The 16,219-nt window shown below is 39.1% G+C and overlaps 1 protein-coding gene across 2 annotated transcripts; it reads left to right on the plus strand.

Moving 5' to 3' along the window:
- The first annotated feature begins 188 nt into the window (after positions 1–188).
- Positions 189–15,576, plus strand: rps6ka2 (ribosomal protein S6 kinase, polypeptide 2). Of its 2 annotated transcripts, XM_026378953.1 has the most exons (22): positions 189–724; positions 2,670–2,786; positions 3,910–3,991; positions 4,521–4,601; positions 5,122–5,201; positions 5,842–5,948; positions 6,044–6,081; positions 6,168–6,310; positions 7,287–7,357; positions 7,613–7,701; positions 7,988–8,052; positions 9,226–9,328; positions 9,514–9,659; positions 10,623–10,745; positions 10,979–11,068; positions 11,182–11,340; positions 11,560–11,721; positions 11,846–11,922; positions 12,089–12,206; positions 12,324–12,380; positions 12,683–12,763; positions 13,617–15,576. In XM_026378953.1, exons 1-22 carry the CDS (start codon positions 620–622, stop codon positions 13,764–13,766), a joined length of 2,244 nt encoding a protein of 747 aa, XP_026234738.1. In that variant the 5' UTR covers positions 189–619; the 3' UTR covers positions 13,767–15,576. The 2 variants fall into 2 exon arrangements, with proteins under 2 accessions (XP_026234738.1, XP_026234740.1); XM_026378955.1 differs by lacking the exons at positions 189–724; positions 2,670–2,786; positions 3,910–3,991; positions 4,521–4,601 and adding an exon at positions 4,630–4,782.
- Positions 15,577–16,219: the final 643 nt, after the last annotated feature.

Below are 16,219 nucleotides of genomic sequence, written 5' to 3' on the forward strand. Positions count from 1 at the left end.
CATATGACCTCGCCAGCTGTTGCTGTATGCTGGTGGGAGAAACTGAGAGGGAGGTGAGAGGCAGGAACAGGGGAGAATCAGCGAGGGAGGGGTTAGGAGCTCCGGCGCACAATGTGACTGGTGACAATCCGTTGTTCTGCAGAGAGAGAGAGAGAAAGGCAGCAGGGGATGAACACACACACACACACACACAGAGAGAGAGAGAGAGAGCTCCTGATTCAGCGGAACAGATTTATTCGTCACCTCCTCCTGCAGAGAGCCCGCTGCAAAACACAAGACGATCCCAAACCCATCGGCACCTGGACTGTGTGCGCAGATTAGCGGCTCTGTTGCAACTCTGCGTGTTTACTGGCGTCCACTGCAGCTGAGAGACGAGCTGGAGAGAGAGAGAGAGAGAGAGAGAGAGAAGGGGAGGCTGAACCCCACAGAGAGAGAGAGAGAGACGAGCGGCGAATGTGAATGATGGGCAAACTAAAAAGCTGCGACTGCATTGAGGATGAGCCAATGGAGAAACTGCGGGACAAATAGATAACCAGTCAAAGCTCCGTGTCTGCATTTCTAACCTCAGGACGCCCCACAGGGAGATGTTCATCATTATGGGATAGATGCACAGGTTGCCATGGATACCAGCACGCGAAAATTCACAGTGCGGAGATGGTTTTCTATCTACCTGAAGAACAAGGCTGCAAGGAGCAAGAACAGCACCGGGTTCTGCCAGCTGGAGGTGAGTGCACCAACACAAAAGTGTGCTCACATCAGCAGTGCACGGGCATGCTGAGTGTTGTGGAGGGGTGGTCGTGGAGGTGGTTGCAGCACCGTTACAGCTGTTGCTCTGCCTGTCAGGAGCCCAGAAGACAGAGGAGCAGGCAGAGACGGTGTTTTGACAGAGCCGGGGTGAGGCAGGGTGTGTGGAGATGCAGTCAGACAGACAGAAAGCCCAACAGGCAAACAAGCAGCCAGGCAGTCAGGTTGATGGATACAGACAGAATGATTTAGTGGATGGCCACAACACAGGGGACCTATTTATAGACCAAACAGACCTGGAGGGGTGGGGGGGAGGATGGAGGCTGTTTGCAGCACATCTACCTGTATTTTGGGCTATAAATAGAAAGACACCCCCTCCCTAGCTTTTCTCTTTGTTGTTGTTATCAAGTGCTGATGAATCGACTTGACAGGCTACCTGTTTGTGTGAGCATTTGGATTTGTGGCTTGTCTGCTTGTGTTTGTTCATCTGTTGGGCTGGATGTCCGTATCACGTGCATCACTCCTGCTGATGTGTTTAAATAATATAGCAGCACTTTATTAGTGTACGGAAAACTGCGCTGAGGCTTTCCACATGTTTCTCTCTTAATGAAAACCCAATCAGTGATGTTACAGCAGGTGATTGCTGTTGACAAACTGCAGTATGGTAGCGTAACTTTGTTAAAACAGAAACCTCAAAATGTTGTGTGACTGTTGTTCAAACCATAATTCTCATACTAGGTACTTAAAATATATGAATGTGCTCAAATGCAGCTCAACTTAACCCAACAAACTTTACACCTGACATATCATCCAGTTAGCTAAATGTAATCACTGTCATTTAATTTGGTGCCATATTGTTTTTTTGTTTTAGTTTTTTCTGGTCATATTTGCACCTTTAAACTATGTGGAAACTGAGACAGTGAGTAAGTACGTGTAAAATATTGTAGCAGAAAATCCTCTTACAGTACTGACAGTGTGATGGGGGGTGTGGATCTGCTCTGTTGCTATGCTGTCATGTCAGCAGCTGATGACGAATGTGTGGCTCCGCTTGGTTCTTACACTGCAAAATACGTGTATATATTTCATTAACCCTCTCTGTTATTTAGTCACAAAAGGAATAGTCAGCAGAATGAATCAATTTCACTTTCCAATATGTAAAATCCCTCAAACAAGAGAAACATCTTTGGAACAACTGGAGATGCCTCTTGCCACTGGCAGATTTTGTCCTTGTAATAAAAATAAATCTCCAAGGTTCAATCTGAGCCATATGACTTGCTTTGCTGGATGCTTCTCGTTAAACCAAAGTGCTGTGTTATTAATACAGACTCAACATTCTTGCTGCAGAGAGCATCACATAACTTGCTTCCTTAGCAAAAACAGATCAAAGTGACAGTTTGATTATTTTCAGCTTTATGTAGACGCTGAGTCTTCCCAACCATGTTACCCTGCACGCCATCCTCTCATGTGTCTCCTTCCTGAGAAAAACCTCAGGGAAGGCAGAATCACAACAACTTTCTAAAAATGCAATGTGAGAGTTTGCACTAAGTCAAAGAAGTTACAAATTAAAATACAGTTTACTACGGTGACCTTTAAACTATGGGTTTACCAAGTCCTTTTAGCGTGTCACACTTGATTGGAAATAAGGTGTAAAGCTCTGAACATCTAAATGTCAACTTCACAGAATTACAGTATATCGTCACACTGACCAATCTGAGCCATGCCCCAGGTTGGCAGTAGATCATTCGCTTCACTGAGCAGACTGAATAGGCTGAAATGGGCAGCTTATACTGCGCATCACCGCCAGTGACCTCAGCTCATACCTATTCAGAAACAACAGTCTCGTGAATAATTAGTGTTTGTGTTCCTCCTCTCTTAGAATATAACACACAAACTGTAAACTGTAACTTCTGCCCTCTTCCCTTTAGGATGACAGCATACTGAAAGAAATCGACATCAGCCACCATGTTAAGGAGGGCTGTGAAAAAGCAGACCCTTCTCAGTTCCAGCTGCTTAAAGTGCTCGGACAAGGCTCCTATGGAAAGGTAAACGACGCGCACTTCAACCACAGACACCCAAATATCTCAAATCACATTTCTTGTAAATTATAGGTGGAAGAAATTTAGTACTTCAAAAACTAAATAAATAAATACCAACTAGGCCCCATGCTAACTGCTTCTTCAGCCTGTCTTCCTCTTCATCATCACTATCTGGCCAAAAGTATGTGCACAGTCATGCTGGCAATTCCACAGTGTTTTAGAACCTGGCTGCAGGAATTTTCTCCCATTCAGACATAAGACATTTAAGGTCGAACACTGACGTTGGGCATTAAGATCTGGCTCACAGTCAACTTTGTCATTTATCTAAAGGATGTTGGACGGGGTCGAGGTCGGGGCTCTTTCAGGGACAATCAAACTATTCCACAGCAAAAAACAATTTCCTTTATGGTGCCTCGTGCACAGGGTCAGGGTGTTTTCCACACTACAGCCACAAAATTAGAAATATATTTAGCTATAGCCTTTTTATGCTTACACCTTGCTTATAACAAAGATGCCCACGCCAGACTGTTAAAAACAGACACTTACTTACTTTTGATGTATTGTCAGTGGCAAAATTGACTGTGCTTCACCACTCATCATTCGCTAATGATGCCCCATACTATTTTTTAGATTAGCAGAACGACGTGTTTAATGCCACAGGTCACTAAATGTATTTGAATAAGCAAAGATCCACTGAATTATTCGAGTTGTTGGAGATTAGATGCCTGCATGAGACAAATCTGTGACCACAGCAGATGTTGACGGGTGGGTCGGGTTGTAAAGTCACAGTGCGGCCTGGATAGCATGCTTGCATAGCTTGCTGTACAGACACTTAATGACTATTTGGCAGCCATGTGTAAATGATAGCTGGTGTTTGTGTGTGTGTGTGTGTGTGTGTGTGTGTGTGTGTGTGTGTGTGTGTGTGTGTGTGTGTGTGTGTGTGTGTGTGTGTGTGTGTGTGTGTGTGTGTGTAACAGCATTTCTGTGAATCTTACCACGGCTTGGTAGTAGAATGATGTGGGTATGATGGTTGTGTATGTAATAAAGAAAAGGCTTTTTCTATTAGCAACACCTGAATGCATGTTTTTAGACAATCTACAATATTTTAAACTGTTACAAAACTTCTCAGGTGTTTCTGGTGAGAAAGATCAGGGGAGTGGACCGAGGACAACTGTATGCCATGAAGGTCCTGAAGAAAGCCACACTGAAAGGTAAAAACGAAAGACTTCAACTATTATCATATCAATACTTCTTTCTTTCTTTCTTTATTAAAATAGTTTTTATATGCACCTTAAACATCGTAATAAACAAATCTTTCACTAGTGCAGGAATGATAAGACGTCTACGACAGCGTTCTCACGGTGCCCTACATATTGGTTAAAAGAGGTTAGCTTGTACTTTTGATTCAGACAAACTGGTTTGTGTTGAACAGGATTATTGTAAACAAGGATGTACTGTAAAAAGCAGGTTGAGATGTTATTCTGCTGATTTAATGTCTTTGCACAAGCCTTAATCCTCTTAAACAGCACCCCTGGAATTTAAATAGTCTCATCCTGTCAAGGAGACAGATGCTGCAATAACAGCGATATTGTAGTTTTCACTTCACAAAACTTTGGGATGCTCTGTTTCAATTGAACTTTTTTCAAATGAAGTAAATGCAGTTTCAAATACACTTCCTCCTCAAAATACAGTCATGGTGTTAGTTAACAGATTGCTGTTTGCACCCTGTGTCCTTCTTAGTTCGGGATCGTGTGCGGTCTAAGATGGAAAGAGACATTCTGGCAGAAGTGAACCATCCATTTATAGTGAAACTGCACTACGGTAAGTCTGACAGTCTTATCGTATACATTCAGGTGCTGGTTTGAATATTTGTCTCACTGAAATCATAATTTAAACCTAAAACAAACAAAATCCTCTTTTTTATGATGGGAGAAAAAGAGAAACAGAGAACAAAAGGCTCTGGAGGAAATGAAGGCTTTGGAGGAAAATGTAAAATGTAAAGGTTGTATGTTGTTTCATAACAAACCATTTTTTGCATTTGGGTGTGAACGGAGCAAACATGACCCTTTCCTAGTAACCATCTGGCTTCATATTAACATCACGTATCTGTGCAAACCTAACTACTGGCTGCTCAGAGACTCCACTGGAGTATTTCAAGCTGTTGCTTTGGCTCTTTGACTACTGTATTATGAAATAATTAGAACAGGCTAGGATACATGTATAAAAAATTGTTCATTTGTTCGTTGATTTGCTCTGAACACCATTTGTTATTTAAATTCAACATACAACAGCAGGTCCTAATATAGCAAATGTTTTATAACTCCTGTGTTTGTGTGTGTAGCTTTCCAGACAGAAGGAAAGCTCTATCTGATCCTTGACTTCCTCCGAGGAGGAGACCTTTTCACTCGGCTGTCAAAGGAGGTAGGCTTGCTACTCTGACAGGCTCTCTGGCTCACTCCCCATCTCCACTAAAGACAAATTACAAGCTTTTACTTTTCAAGGTCTATTACAGGCTATATAACACTAATGCAGTATCACAGGGAGTGCATATACCTGCCATCACTGTCCTTGTTGACCCTCACCTCTGTTACTTTCACGCTGATGCATCAGCCTCTCAGTAAGCAAAGATAATACAAATGTGATGAGGTGTGTTTTGCAGGATAATCCTTTATAAAATATAAGTGTGTTTTTTTTCCATTAAGACCCCAGAGTAACTAGTGTTTCACTTCAGTGTAAAGCTATGCGTTGTTGCACTGCAGCTTCACCAACCTCAGGAGAAAACCGGCTTTTTCTAAAATGATGAATAAACAACCACGTTAAGTGACCAATGAATAAAAGAAACAAAGACAGGTTTTAAAGGAGGTAAAATACATCTTCATTTCCCATTATTACAGTAAAGTCAAAGAAGCTCCACAAAGGTGCTGTGTTTTTGTAACACGGTTTATGATGCGCAGTGAGCTGTTTCTTCATCATTACTGAGACTTGAATGCAACATGATCCACACTGCTGAGCGTTTTTCTGAGGGGTGATCTATTTTCTTATTGTCGTTGATTTATTCTAGGTGATGTTTACAGAGGAGGATGTTAAGTTCTACCTTGCAGAGTTGGCGCTGGCCTTGGACCATCTGCACAGTCTGGGAATCATCTACAGGGATCTCAAACCTGAAAAGTACCTCATTATCTCATTTAGACAAAATATTTTTATCTGTTTATTTTATTGAATAATCTTTAAAGTAGATTTTTTTATTATAATGTTTCCAACAGTATTCTTCTGGATGAAGAAGGACATATTAAGATAACTGGTCAGTGCCGCAGATAGGCTGCAAATAGTTTAATCTCTTTCTCTGTCTTTATTCTGATACCACCTTTCCTTTGTCTCTCTGTTCAGACTTTGGGTTGAGTAAGGAGGCAATCGACCATGATAAACGAGCATATTCCTTCTGCGGGACCATAGAGTACATGGCTCCAGAAGTTGTTAACAGGAGAGGGCACACACAAAGTGCTGACTGGTGGTCATTTGGAGTACTTATGGTAAGAATTGTTTCATCTTATTCCTCTGTTGCTATTTAAAATGTATTATGTGTTTTCAATTTTTCCTCTGAGTATACCTTCACTTTGCTCACTGCCTCGCATATTTTGTTGAATCATGCAGTCAAAAAACAGCAGGAATCAATTTACTATGCAGTATCATGAGCCAAGGACTCTTGGCTCATATGTGACACACTTTGGTAGTGTGTCAGTGTATTGGTTTCTTAATTTGGCTTTCTTCTGGCAGTAAAGCAGCTTAATTACGTTATCTGGCAGATTAGATCCCATCACTTTCAGTAATCATGCATCTGCTTGACTCGGGTTGTTTTGTTAGCCTCGTGGCTTATTTTACTAATTCTAAAAAGGAGGTTAATGTTCACTGACAGCTGGCAGTTACATGAGGGCACCAGAGAGAAGTGCCACCCCTTTGCGCCCCTGGCTGGTAAATAGGGAAATACTAATTATTAAAATATAAAAACAAATAACCAAAAAAGTAGAAGGAGCACAGTGTTTACAGAAAAAGCCATAATTATGATTACACCTAATGTACAACGATGTAATATAACCTCTGAGAGTGGGTAAAAGTGGTGCTGTAAATTATGACATGTGGCAGATTTGTTGACAGTCATAAAAGCCATCAGGCTGTTTTATGTGCGTCATTAGTTTCCCCTTTTCTGTTTCCTGATTTTATTTCTGTTTCTTGGTATGTTATGTAGACCGGTATGTCCTCTACTTTACCAGAATCCAATTTACAACCAGCGATGTTGTTTACTCATTGCTACTTTGCATACCGGTGTTTCTCAGTTTTAGACTAATGTGATATTCATCGGCCAATAACATGAAATAACATGAGATTTATCTCCACACAGTTAAAGTTCCTAATGTCAGCATTATCAAGTTGAAGAAAGTGTTGTTTATTATGCAGCAGGAATTCAATAACTAGTAACTAGTCTGACAACAATTACCATCTGTTTTCCAGTTTGAGATGTTGACAGGATCATTACCGTTCCAAGGAAAAGATCGGAAGGAAACAATGGCACTCATTCTGAAGTAAGACCAGCAGTTACCATTTCTCTTTTTTAAATTGTTTTAATTCTTTAACAGAAATATTTGTTATGTTGTGTTTTCGCTAGGGTCTTCCTGTTTCTGTGAGATCTTGAAATACGTTACTCGTTACTGGTTCTGTCTCACATTATTACGAATAATTCAGTTCTCATTTATGGCTCCTTCTGGAAAAGATGCATTAATGTATATGAACCAGAGCCAAACATGCATGTGCTTCTCTCTTGTGTTGTCTGTTGCCAGGGCTAAGCTGGGAATGCCTCAGTTCCTCAGTCCTGAAGTGCAGAGTTTATTACGAGCACTCTTCAAGAGGAACCCCGCTAATCGCCTAGGTACCGTAAACATGAACCATGGAAACTTGACAATGAACGGGTTTTTAGACCGATGGTGGTCCAGCAACATATCTGTGCCTCTTTTAATGACCAGTAATTGTGAGCAGTTCCTACCTGAAGGACAATAAAGCTGGAGATGAACCCTTTGAAAAACACTGGAAGCTGATTTAATAATACAAAAAAACAGTAGAATTATAAGACTGACTCACAGTATTTATCCTCTGTGTGTGTTGCTTTTAGTTTTTAATTAACTGATGGGAATAATGAACAGTTTGTCTCTCTCTAGGTGCAGGACCCGAAGGAGTGGAAGAAATAAAGAGACATCGCTTCTTTGCATCGATAGACTGGAGTGTAAGTACATGTTATCCATGTTATCAGGAATATTCTATAGTCCACATCATTTTAAACTGTCCAGTACTGTCTGTGTGTCAGTGAACTAAGTTACTATGAACTCACTTTGTGTTTTACACTGTACACTCACTGGTATTACACACGCGCTTCACAGTAAACTGACAAAGGCAGAAGTAAAACAAAGTTGGACACTTTCAGAGAGTGGGAAAGATATTGACCTGTTTTGTTAGTTGAGGAAGTCTGAAAGTAAATACTCTGTTCAGTTGTTTCTGAGAATTCCTCACTCTTATCATGTCAAGTGTACTGCACCACTCAGATGACTGTCCTGTGTTTGAAAACATGTATTCTATGAACATTGTGCCATAATCAAATCCTGAAGGGCGTTCACACACTTCCACTTGTTGTGAGCACTGTCAGCCCCTACATAGAATAAACCACAAGAAATAATAATATAAAATATTATATATAATATAAAATGATATATATTCATGGTCACACTGTTGCACCCATTACTTTTTTTTTTTTTTTTTTAGCAGAGATGTTAAGCTTATAACTTCTTTATCCTCTGTTGTGAGTACTGATGCTATAATTTCAAACAAAATCCACTATTATCTGCTTTTCATACCCACTAATCTCTGCCCTCACCACCGCCTCTCACGTCTCTCGCACTGCCCAGCACCACCGTCTCCTGCTTACAGATACTTCTGCTGGTTTTATGTGACAAGCTTTTAAAAAGAGGCTTATCATTTTTTTTTTTTTACGCCCACACTATGCTAATTAAATCACTGTGCTGTAACAGGCAGAATCTTATTTGACTTTATATCTGTGGCCCTCCAGTCGTTCATTCATGTCCTGATCTTTGAGGAGTTTCTCATATAACTGGGAAAATCTGCATCTTTGCAGCTGTAGGTAAAAACCGTTGGTTGCAAATGAAATAGCAGTTAACTTTTGGAAATACTGATCTCACCATAAATGAACTTTTTTAGTGCTGGTGGCCTCAAGACAGTTCACAGCAACTGACATTGCAAAGGTGACACCTGCAGGCCAAAGACAGTAATACACAAGTAAAGCTGATGCCACTTGTTTTCCTAACTCTAGTTTTCTTCTTTCCTATGAGCTGTTGCTGATGAACATCGTTGATACTGATCACTACAGTGTCTGTTGTTTCTGTAGAAGCTGTACAAGAAGGAAATGAGACCTCCTTTCAAACCAACTGTTGGAAGACCTGAGGATACTTTTCATTTTGACCCCGAGTTCACTTCCAGAACACCAACTGGTAATTTAAACACACACACACATTCATAAATGTATATCAATATACAAGCATACATGTGGATCCTTTAACTGGTGCTGTGTACACATCCAGCTGACTGATTAGGATAGACTGTGTTTTTTTTTTTTTATACCTTAGTAATGAAATGCTGTGTTAATGCTTGTATCTGTGTGTCTTTGCTTATCCAGATTCTCCTGGCATCCCTCCCAGCGCAAACACACACCAGCTGTTTCGCGGTTTCAGCTTTGTTGCAACTAATCAAAATCAGGAGCCCAGTGCTGCTACAGTAGCGCCTTCCCGTCAGGAGGTGAACAACATCAATCCCATAGTACAGGTATATATCTCTAAGAAAACAAGGAACGTCCTCACCTCACATCGAAACGATACCCTCATGCACTTCTGCAGCCTTCTCGGTAACATATTGACTCTGTAAATATATCCCTGGCTTATGAGTGATGGGATTATTAAGAGAGTGGCTATTTAATGATACTGACCTTTCCAAAATACTGTTTTCATGCATCACTGTCAGCTGCTATATTACTGCAAGAACTGACTGCTGAACAAAGTAATTACTGACTCAAAAATTGTATGACTCTGACATACAGTGACGTTATTTTGTAGTTTTCTGTATTTCAGCATAAATATAACATAATTCTAAAAGTCCTGAAACTAGATAAAAGGAACTCGATTACGCAAATCAGACAAATAGTACAACCTATTCTTTTATTTATTATAGAAAATTTAGATTAAATATTTGTGCATGTGAGCCTGTGTGTTCACATACAAACATATTTTAATATTAACAGTAAGTAATGCGATCCCCTTTTACAGCAATACCTCCAAATAAATATCTTATCATCATGGCAGAGCATATTTCCATTCCTCCTTAGAAAACAGCTTTAATTCAGGAATGTTTGTTGACTTTCTTGCATGAACTGTCTACTTCAGCTTCTTCCACTGCATTTCTATAGGATTAAAGTCAGGATTTGACTTTTTTTCTGCTGTAACCATTCGGTTTGGTAGAACAACTTGTGTGTTTAGGGTCATTTCTCTCCGTAACCTGGTTATTTGAGTCCATGTAAAAGCTGCATATAAGATTAGATTATTTTCCCTATTAAATTAATGAAGATTTTTGTGTGTGTGTCTGTGTTTACTTGGGCTCCCTTTTATCTAAATTTGGGACTTGTGTTAAATCTGGTCATAATTAAGGTTATATTTATGCAGAGATTAAATTTCTGAAGGGTTTATATGTACATGAAATCTAATGGCAAAATGTATATGTACCTGTTTCCTGCAGCATCTCCGTGGTGATTTGTCCTTCAATGACGTTTATGAGCTGAAGGAAGAAGTTGCACAGACATCGATGTCTGTGTGCAGAAGATGTCTGCACAGAGTTACGTCTGTGGAGTATTCAGTGAAGGTACTGGACACTTTTTCTAATATTATCATACTCACAGTACGTGAAAACCATGTATTTGTGAATTTGGTGATTCAGATTTTAAGTTCATGAGCTGCCGCTTTATGGGTTTAAAAGATTCTCCAGGTTTTTTTAAACCACATAAACAACTGAAAATGCATTTGATTGCCTGAAAAACTCATGTCCTGAAATGTATGTTTTTTACAACATATTGTGTGTTTCTATTATTGTGTCAGATTATTGACAAAACAAAGAAAGATCCATCAGAAGAGGTTGAGATTCTATTGAGATACGGACAGCATCCAAATATCACCACCTTGAAGGCTGTAAGTGTAACACACACACACACACACACACACACACACACACACGATCAACTGATCTTCTCAAGCTGTTTTAGAACAGTTCTTAATACAGTGGCTGTATTTTTTGTCACTAGGTGTTTGACGACGGCCAGTGTGTGTTCTTGGTTCAGGAATTGCTGAGAGGAGAGGAGCTGCTGGACAGAGCTCTGACGTTGCCAAATTTTACAGAGAAAGACGCGTCAGACATCATCTGCACACTGACAAAGACGGTGGAATACCTGCACTCACAGGGGGTAGGCCAGGTGGACACTAGAAAAACAGACATAATGAAACTTGCATGTTCACAGTGGTCTGGGATATATTTATATATTTGTCTGGTTATGAAGTTTGATTACCTCTTTTAGCAACGTATCCAGACATGCCACTTAAAGGCATCCCGATTCCTAAGTCAGTGAAAAGCAGCTGCAACAAGACCAGTAATCAATGTGTGGTTGCGTCTTTCTCTTTCTCAGGTCGTACATCGAGACCTGAAGCCAAGTAACATTCGGTATTCTGACGACAGCGGACTCTCAGAATCCATCAGGATTTGTGATTTTGGTTTTGCCAAACAGCTCAGAGCAGAAAACGGCTTGTTAATGACCCCGTGTTACACAGCTACATTCATGGCTCCTGAGGTACCTCACATTAAGTCTATAATATCTCACACTTACACAATTTTTAACACTTTTATCAAAGATGCATTTAAAACTTATTTAGGCACTTTACTGAAACTAGAACTGTGTGTTTTTGTGTTTATAGGTTTTGAGGAAGCAGGGTTATGATGCAGCTTGTGACATCTGGAGCTTGGGGATCCTTCTCTACACCATGATAGCTGGGTAGGTTTACAGTAAAAGCATTTGAAACTACTTGCATGGTCAACACGCACATGTTTTTCCCCACATTCGCAGGTTTTGGATGGCTTTCTATGGTCTGAAAAATTCTCTCTTATAATTCACCCAACCTCTAAATCTTTCTCCCTTATCTTTCATTCTTACCGGCCAGTTTCAGCCCCTTTGCCAGCACTCCAGAGGACACAGCGGAGGAAATTCTGGCTCAAATCGGCAGCGGGAAATTCATTATCACAGGAGGGAACTGGGACCTGGTGTCGGATGCTGCCAAGGTTATATTTTATTTTATTGTAGAGACACACATATAAAATAGTAGTGCTGCTGTCATCATAGCACAATGACTTTGTAAATGTATTAATTTAACCTCATGTGTGCATATGTGTTGACAGGATATTGTGATGAAGATGCTTCACGTAGACCCTCACCAGCGCCTCACTGCTCCCCAGGTACTATTGGTCCAAATTATGACTTGTTCATTTTATTCATATTATTTTATTTTATTATCTACTATATACTTACTACTTACTTACTATTACTAATTATTAATTTATACAGGAAAAAATTATTGTAGGGGAAATCATTTGACAAAACGCTGTACTTTATATTCTGTTGCCTTTAAGTTGAATCAGGAGACAGTACACAGTATGCTGTATAATGGATGTTAGCTACAGTATTATGTATAGTTTGGTCTGTATGTAACTGTCAAGGGACGGGTAGGTTGTTAAAATTATGCTTTGATGCTCTTTAGGTTCTTCGTCACCCCTGGATTGTAGAGAGAGACCAGCTCTCTGACAAAGTTCTCGCCAGACAAGACGCACTCACCGTCAAGGTCAGACTCTTTGTGTATGTGTGGATGTACTAATGACTAAAAATAGATTAAATAATTTAACTTAGTATTAAAATATTGTTAATAACTACTACTAATAACAACTAAACAATATAGTAAATTAACGTCGGAAGAAAAAGTAATGCTACAGTTTCCTGGTTTTTGACATAATGGTCATGAAATGTGATCTGATCTTCACCAAAGAGGTCTAAGCTGATAAAATCTTTTATTTATATATCAAGTCTTTATTGAACAAACCCATTAAACATACAGAGTGATGGTGTTATTGCTGCTAAAGGTGGTTCAACCAGCTATTAAAATACTGTTGCCGTTATTATTTTATTCACAGTATATATTTAATGGGTGTGTTTAATATAGAAATGAAGCATTTTGATCCTTTTATCAGCTTAGAAATATTGTGTTTGTTTATATTTCTGACTTTGGTAAAGATGAGATCGCATTTCAACACCAATTTACGCAGAAAACCAGGAAAATGCCAACAGTACCTTTACTTTATCTTGTGACTGTAAAATCGAGCAGAGAGATAACTGCTGCCTTAGATGTACATGGACTTATATTAGATATGTTTTGTGAAATAGCTGTTTCCTGAAACTACTTTAAAACTGCTGATAAGATTGAGCTTTGAGATTATTTTTAAATATACACAAACCCAATTGTTGCAATGTTTGTACTTGAATCCCATATCGTTTTTAATTAGTTCAGAAATAGGTTTAGAGTAAAGTTTTACTACCAGTGTCCATTAGGTGGCACTGTCTGCCAGGTATTGAGTGTTGGAGAATATCCTATGCTACTATTGTGATATAATGTCGTCTCTCTCCTTTTTGTGCTCCACCAGGGGGCTCTGTCTGCTACCTACTCTGCTTTGAGGCGCTGTGCTCCTGCTCCCATCCTGGAGCCTGTTCAGTCGTCCAACCTGGCTCAGCGCAGAGGGATGAAGAAACACGAGAGTCCAAAAGTTAATTCAGACCCTAAAGAAAAAGAGTAGCATCAACAATGTGATTCAAACGCAACAGAAATAAATACAGACCCATACAAATAAGACTTCTTGAAAAGCACAAATGCTGTTACAGCGTGTTTATATGCCTGTAAACTGAATGTAGCAGATAAAGCTCCCTGAAGGGACCAACCCAAACTAACTTAATAAGCTGCAGCTTAATAATAAAGCATTTCATGTTAGTTTATATAGCAACTATCATGTGATCTATCACCTGATCAAAGTCTAATGTCTTAATAACTATTACCCTTTTAAGTAGATCCTTTGGGTCTCCCTCAGTTGTCCTGGGGGTATTTTCAAGCTTGGTTTTAAAGCTGCCCTTGATTTTTTTTTTGCTGGTTAGGGGGAAAAAAGATTCTGATTTTACACCCCCTTTCTAAAAAAAATAGCAAAGAACGGGACTGAACTGTAGCTGATATTCAAAGCAAACACATTTACTTCATTTTAGTCGCACATGGCAAAACATTTAGAGCTGTAGTCCACTATACACAGATACAGTCATTTGTTACCTGCCTTGATCCATGTTTATTGTGGCTTCTACAGCTGAACGTTAGTCAAACAAATAATAATAATCTGCATTCAGTGCCACATACAAGATGCCAAATTCTTTTACGTTTAGTGCATATGTGTGTGTTGATGGGGTTCATGGGCAGACAAACATTAAGTCTTCCACACTCATGACTAACATATCTGATGCAGTGATTCTCAGATTATAGATTTTTCTCCAGAGTTATGCATGTTAAAATGTAAACATCTTACCAAAGGGAATTATTTCCTACGTTAATAATACCATTAAAGTCTTACTATTTATAATATGCTAAAAACAATACTATTTTTAACCTATTTTGTCTTCCACAAATAACGCCTTTGATTCATAGAACAACTGTTGTTGTGTTGCTACTGCAATTTCCAGATCATATGGAACAGTGAGCTGTGACGGTGTTATGTTAAACCTAGTTTGTTGTGTTTTTTTGTAACATATTCAAATTATCGATTAGTCATAAAACTGTCTCGTAAATGTCACACTCACTGCAAAGCTCTGCAGCCTATAATATTTTGTATTATTAAACCAGCTTTCAGTGTGATAGTTCTCCATCCTGTGTGTTTGAGTAGCTGTCAGAAGACATCTGTTTGCTTTTAGTGTCTGAAAGCCAAAATGTTAAAGAAGCACTGTGTCAGAGGTTTCTATTTAAATATATTGTCTATTTCTGCTGCCCTGATAATATTTAATAAGTTGTACAATCATGAATACGAGGTAAGATTGAACCGAGCATATCTGCACGTAAAAGTGTGTTGTACAATTACACTCCTGTACAATACCAGTAGGAATGCAGATTGTGATGGTCTACGATCAGAGTCAATACATTTTGTAATGTGTAACCAATAAGCACTGTAGCTAATACAGTAATTCTGTACATATTATGCTTATTGATATGGACTATGTGTTGTACAACTGGAAGAGGTGAAGCTGGGAAGGTGCAGATGAGGTAGTTGCAGGTTGATAGTTTTATGCAACCTCAAGTTCAGGGTACAGTAAAGCTGCAAATACAGTATCCTAATTGAGGTTGCAGGCTGTCCTGCAAAACTATGTTAGATTATGTACATATTGTGCTGTACAACTATCAGCAATCAGCAATCAATACTGTACATATTGTGTTCGCTGATATGTTAAGATTGTACATATACTCCTGTGTTGTGTATCGATTGCTCAGAGTGTACTGTACATACTGACTATACCTGGCCAATCATTGAAATTATTGGCTAGAATGCCAAAGTTTTACAAATAAAGAAAGTACAAAAATACAAAGTTGAAAATGTTGTTTCTAACCTAAAGCTCACACCCAGAGATTTAAAAAGGCACATCAAAGAAAATAAACTGTGGATAACAACTAGTTTGAATTTAGTTTGAGACCAAGGATAAACCTGTGAATTTATCAGAATTTATGTTTTAAAATTAATTATCATAAATAACTAAACATGAAACACTCAGATTTGATATTTTTAGTGTAGGATTAAAAGACTTTAAAAGCAGTGCCTCAGCTTTATATTCAATTTATAGGCTCACACCCAGAAGAAAATGTTACCTCACTTGATGTTGAGGAGGAAAAGTGTTTCACCTGCAACACAAACAGAGGCCTGCAGGTGTAGTCGAGTTGTTTTCCTTGTCTGACTGAGCTGCTTTATGATAAACATCAAACCAAATTTGTATGAATTCAATTTAATATGAGAAAAGTAACATCTGGAGGTACTGTCTAAGTACCATAGCAGGCTAAATTCATATTTTTCTACCTTTGCTTTTGATCAGTGAGAGATGTAAAATAGTTTTAGTCTGTAAGAGTTGAGTCACCAACCTTTTCTGCTTTCCATCAGTGTGCCAGCGAGCACTTGTTACGGCCACTAGATGGCAACCAATAACAGCCTACGCTCTCCATCCCCTTTTCACT

The sequence above is a fragment of the Anabas testudineus genome, chromosome 3 (genome assembly GCF_900324465.2).
Source record: "Anabas testudineus chromosome 3, fAnaTes1.2, whole genome shotgun sequence".
Taxonomy (NCBI): Eukaryota; Metazoa; Chordata; class Actinopteri; order Anabantiformes; family Anabantidae; genus Anabas; species Anabas testudineus.

Bases quoted from the DNA above. Each gene is read 5' to 3' on its own strand.
- rps6ka2 (XM_026378953.1), top strand. From the start codon at position 620: ATGGATACCAGCACGCGAAAATTCACAGTGCGGAGATGGTTTTCTATC. The intron at 7,358-7,612 runs GTAAGACCAGCA...GTCTGTTGCCAG, and splicing joins ACAATGGCACTCATTCTGAA to GGCTAAGCTGGGAATGCCTC. The intron at 11,923-12,088 runs GTAGGTTTACAG...CTTACCGGCCAG, and splicing joins CTCTACACCATGATAGCTGG to TTTCAGCCCCTTTGCCAGCA.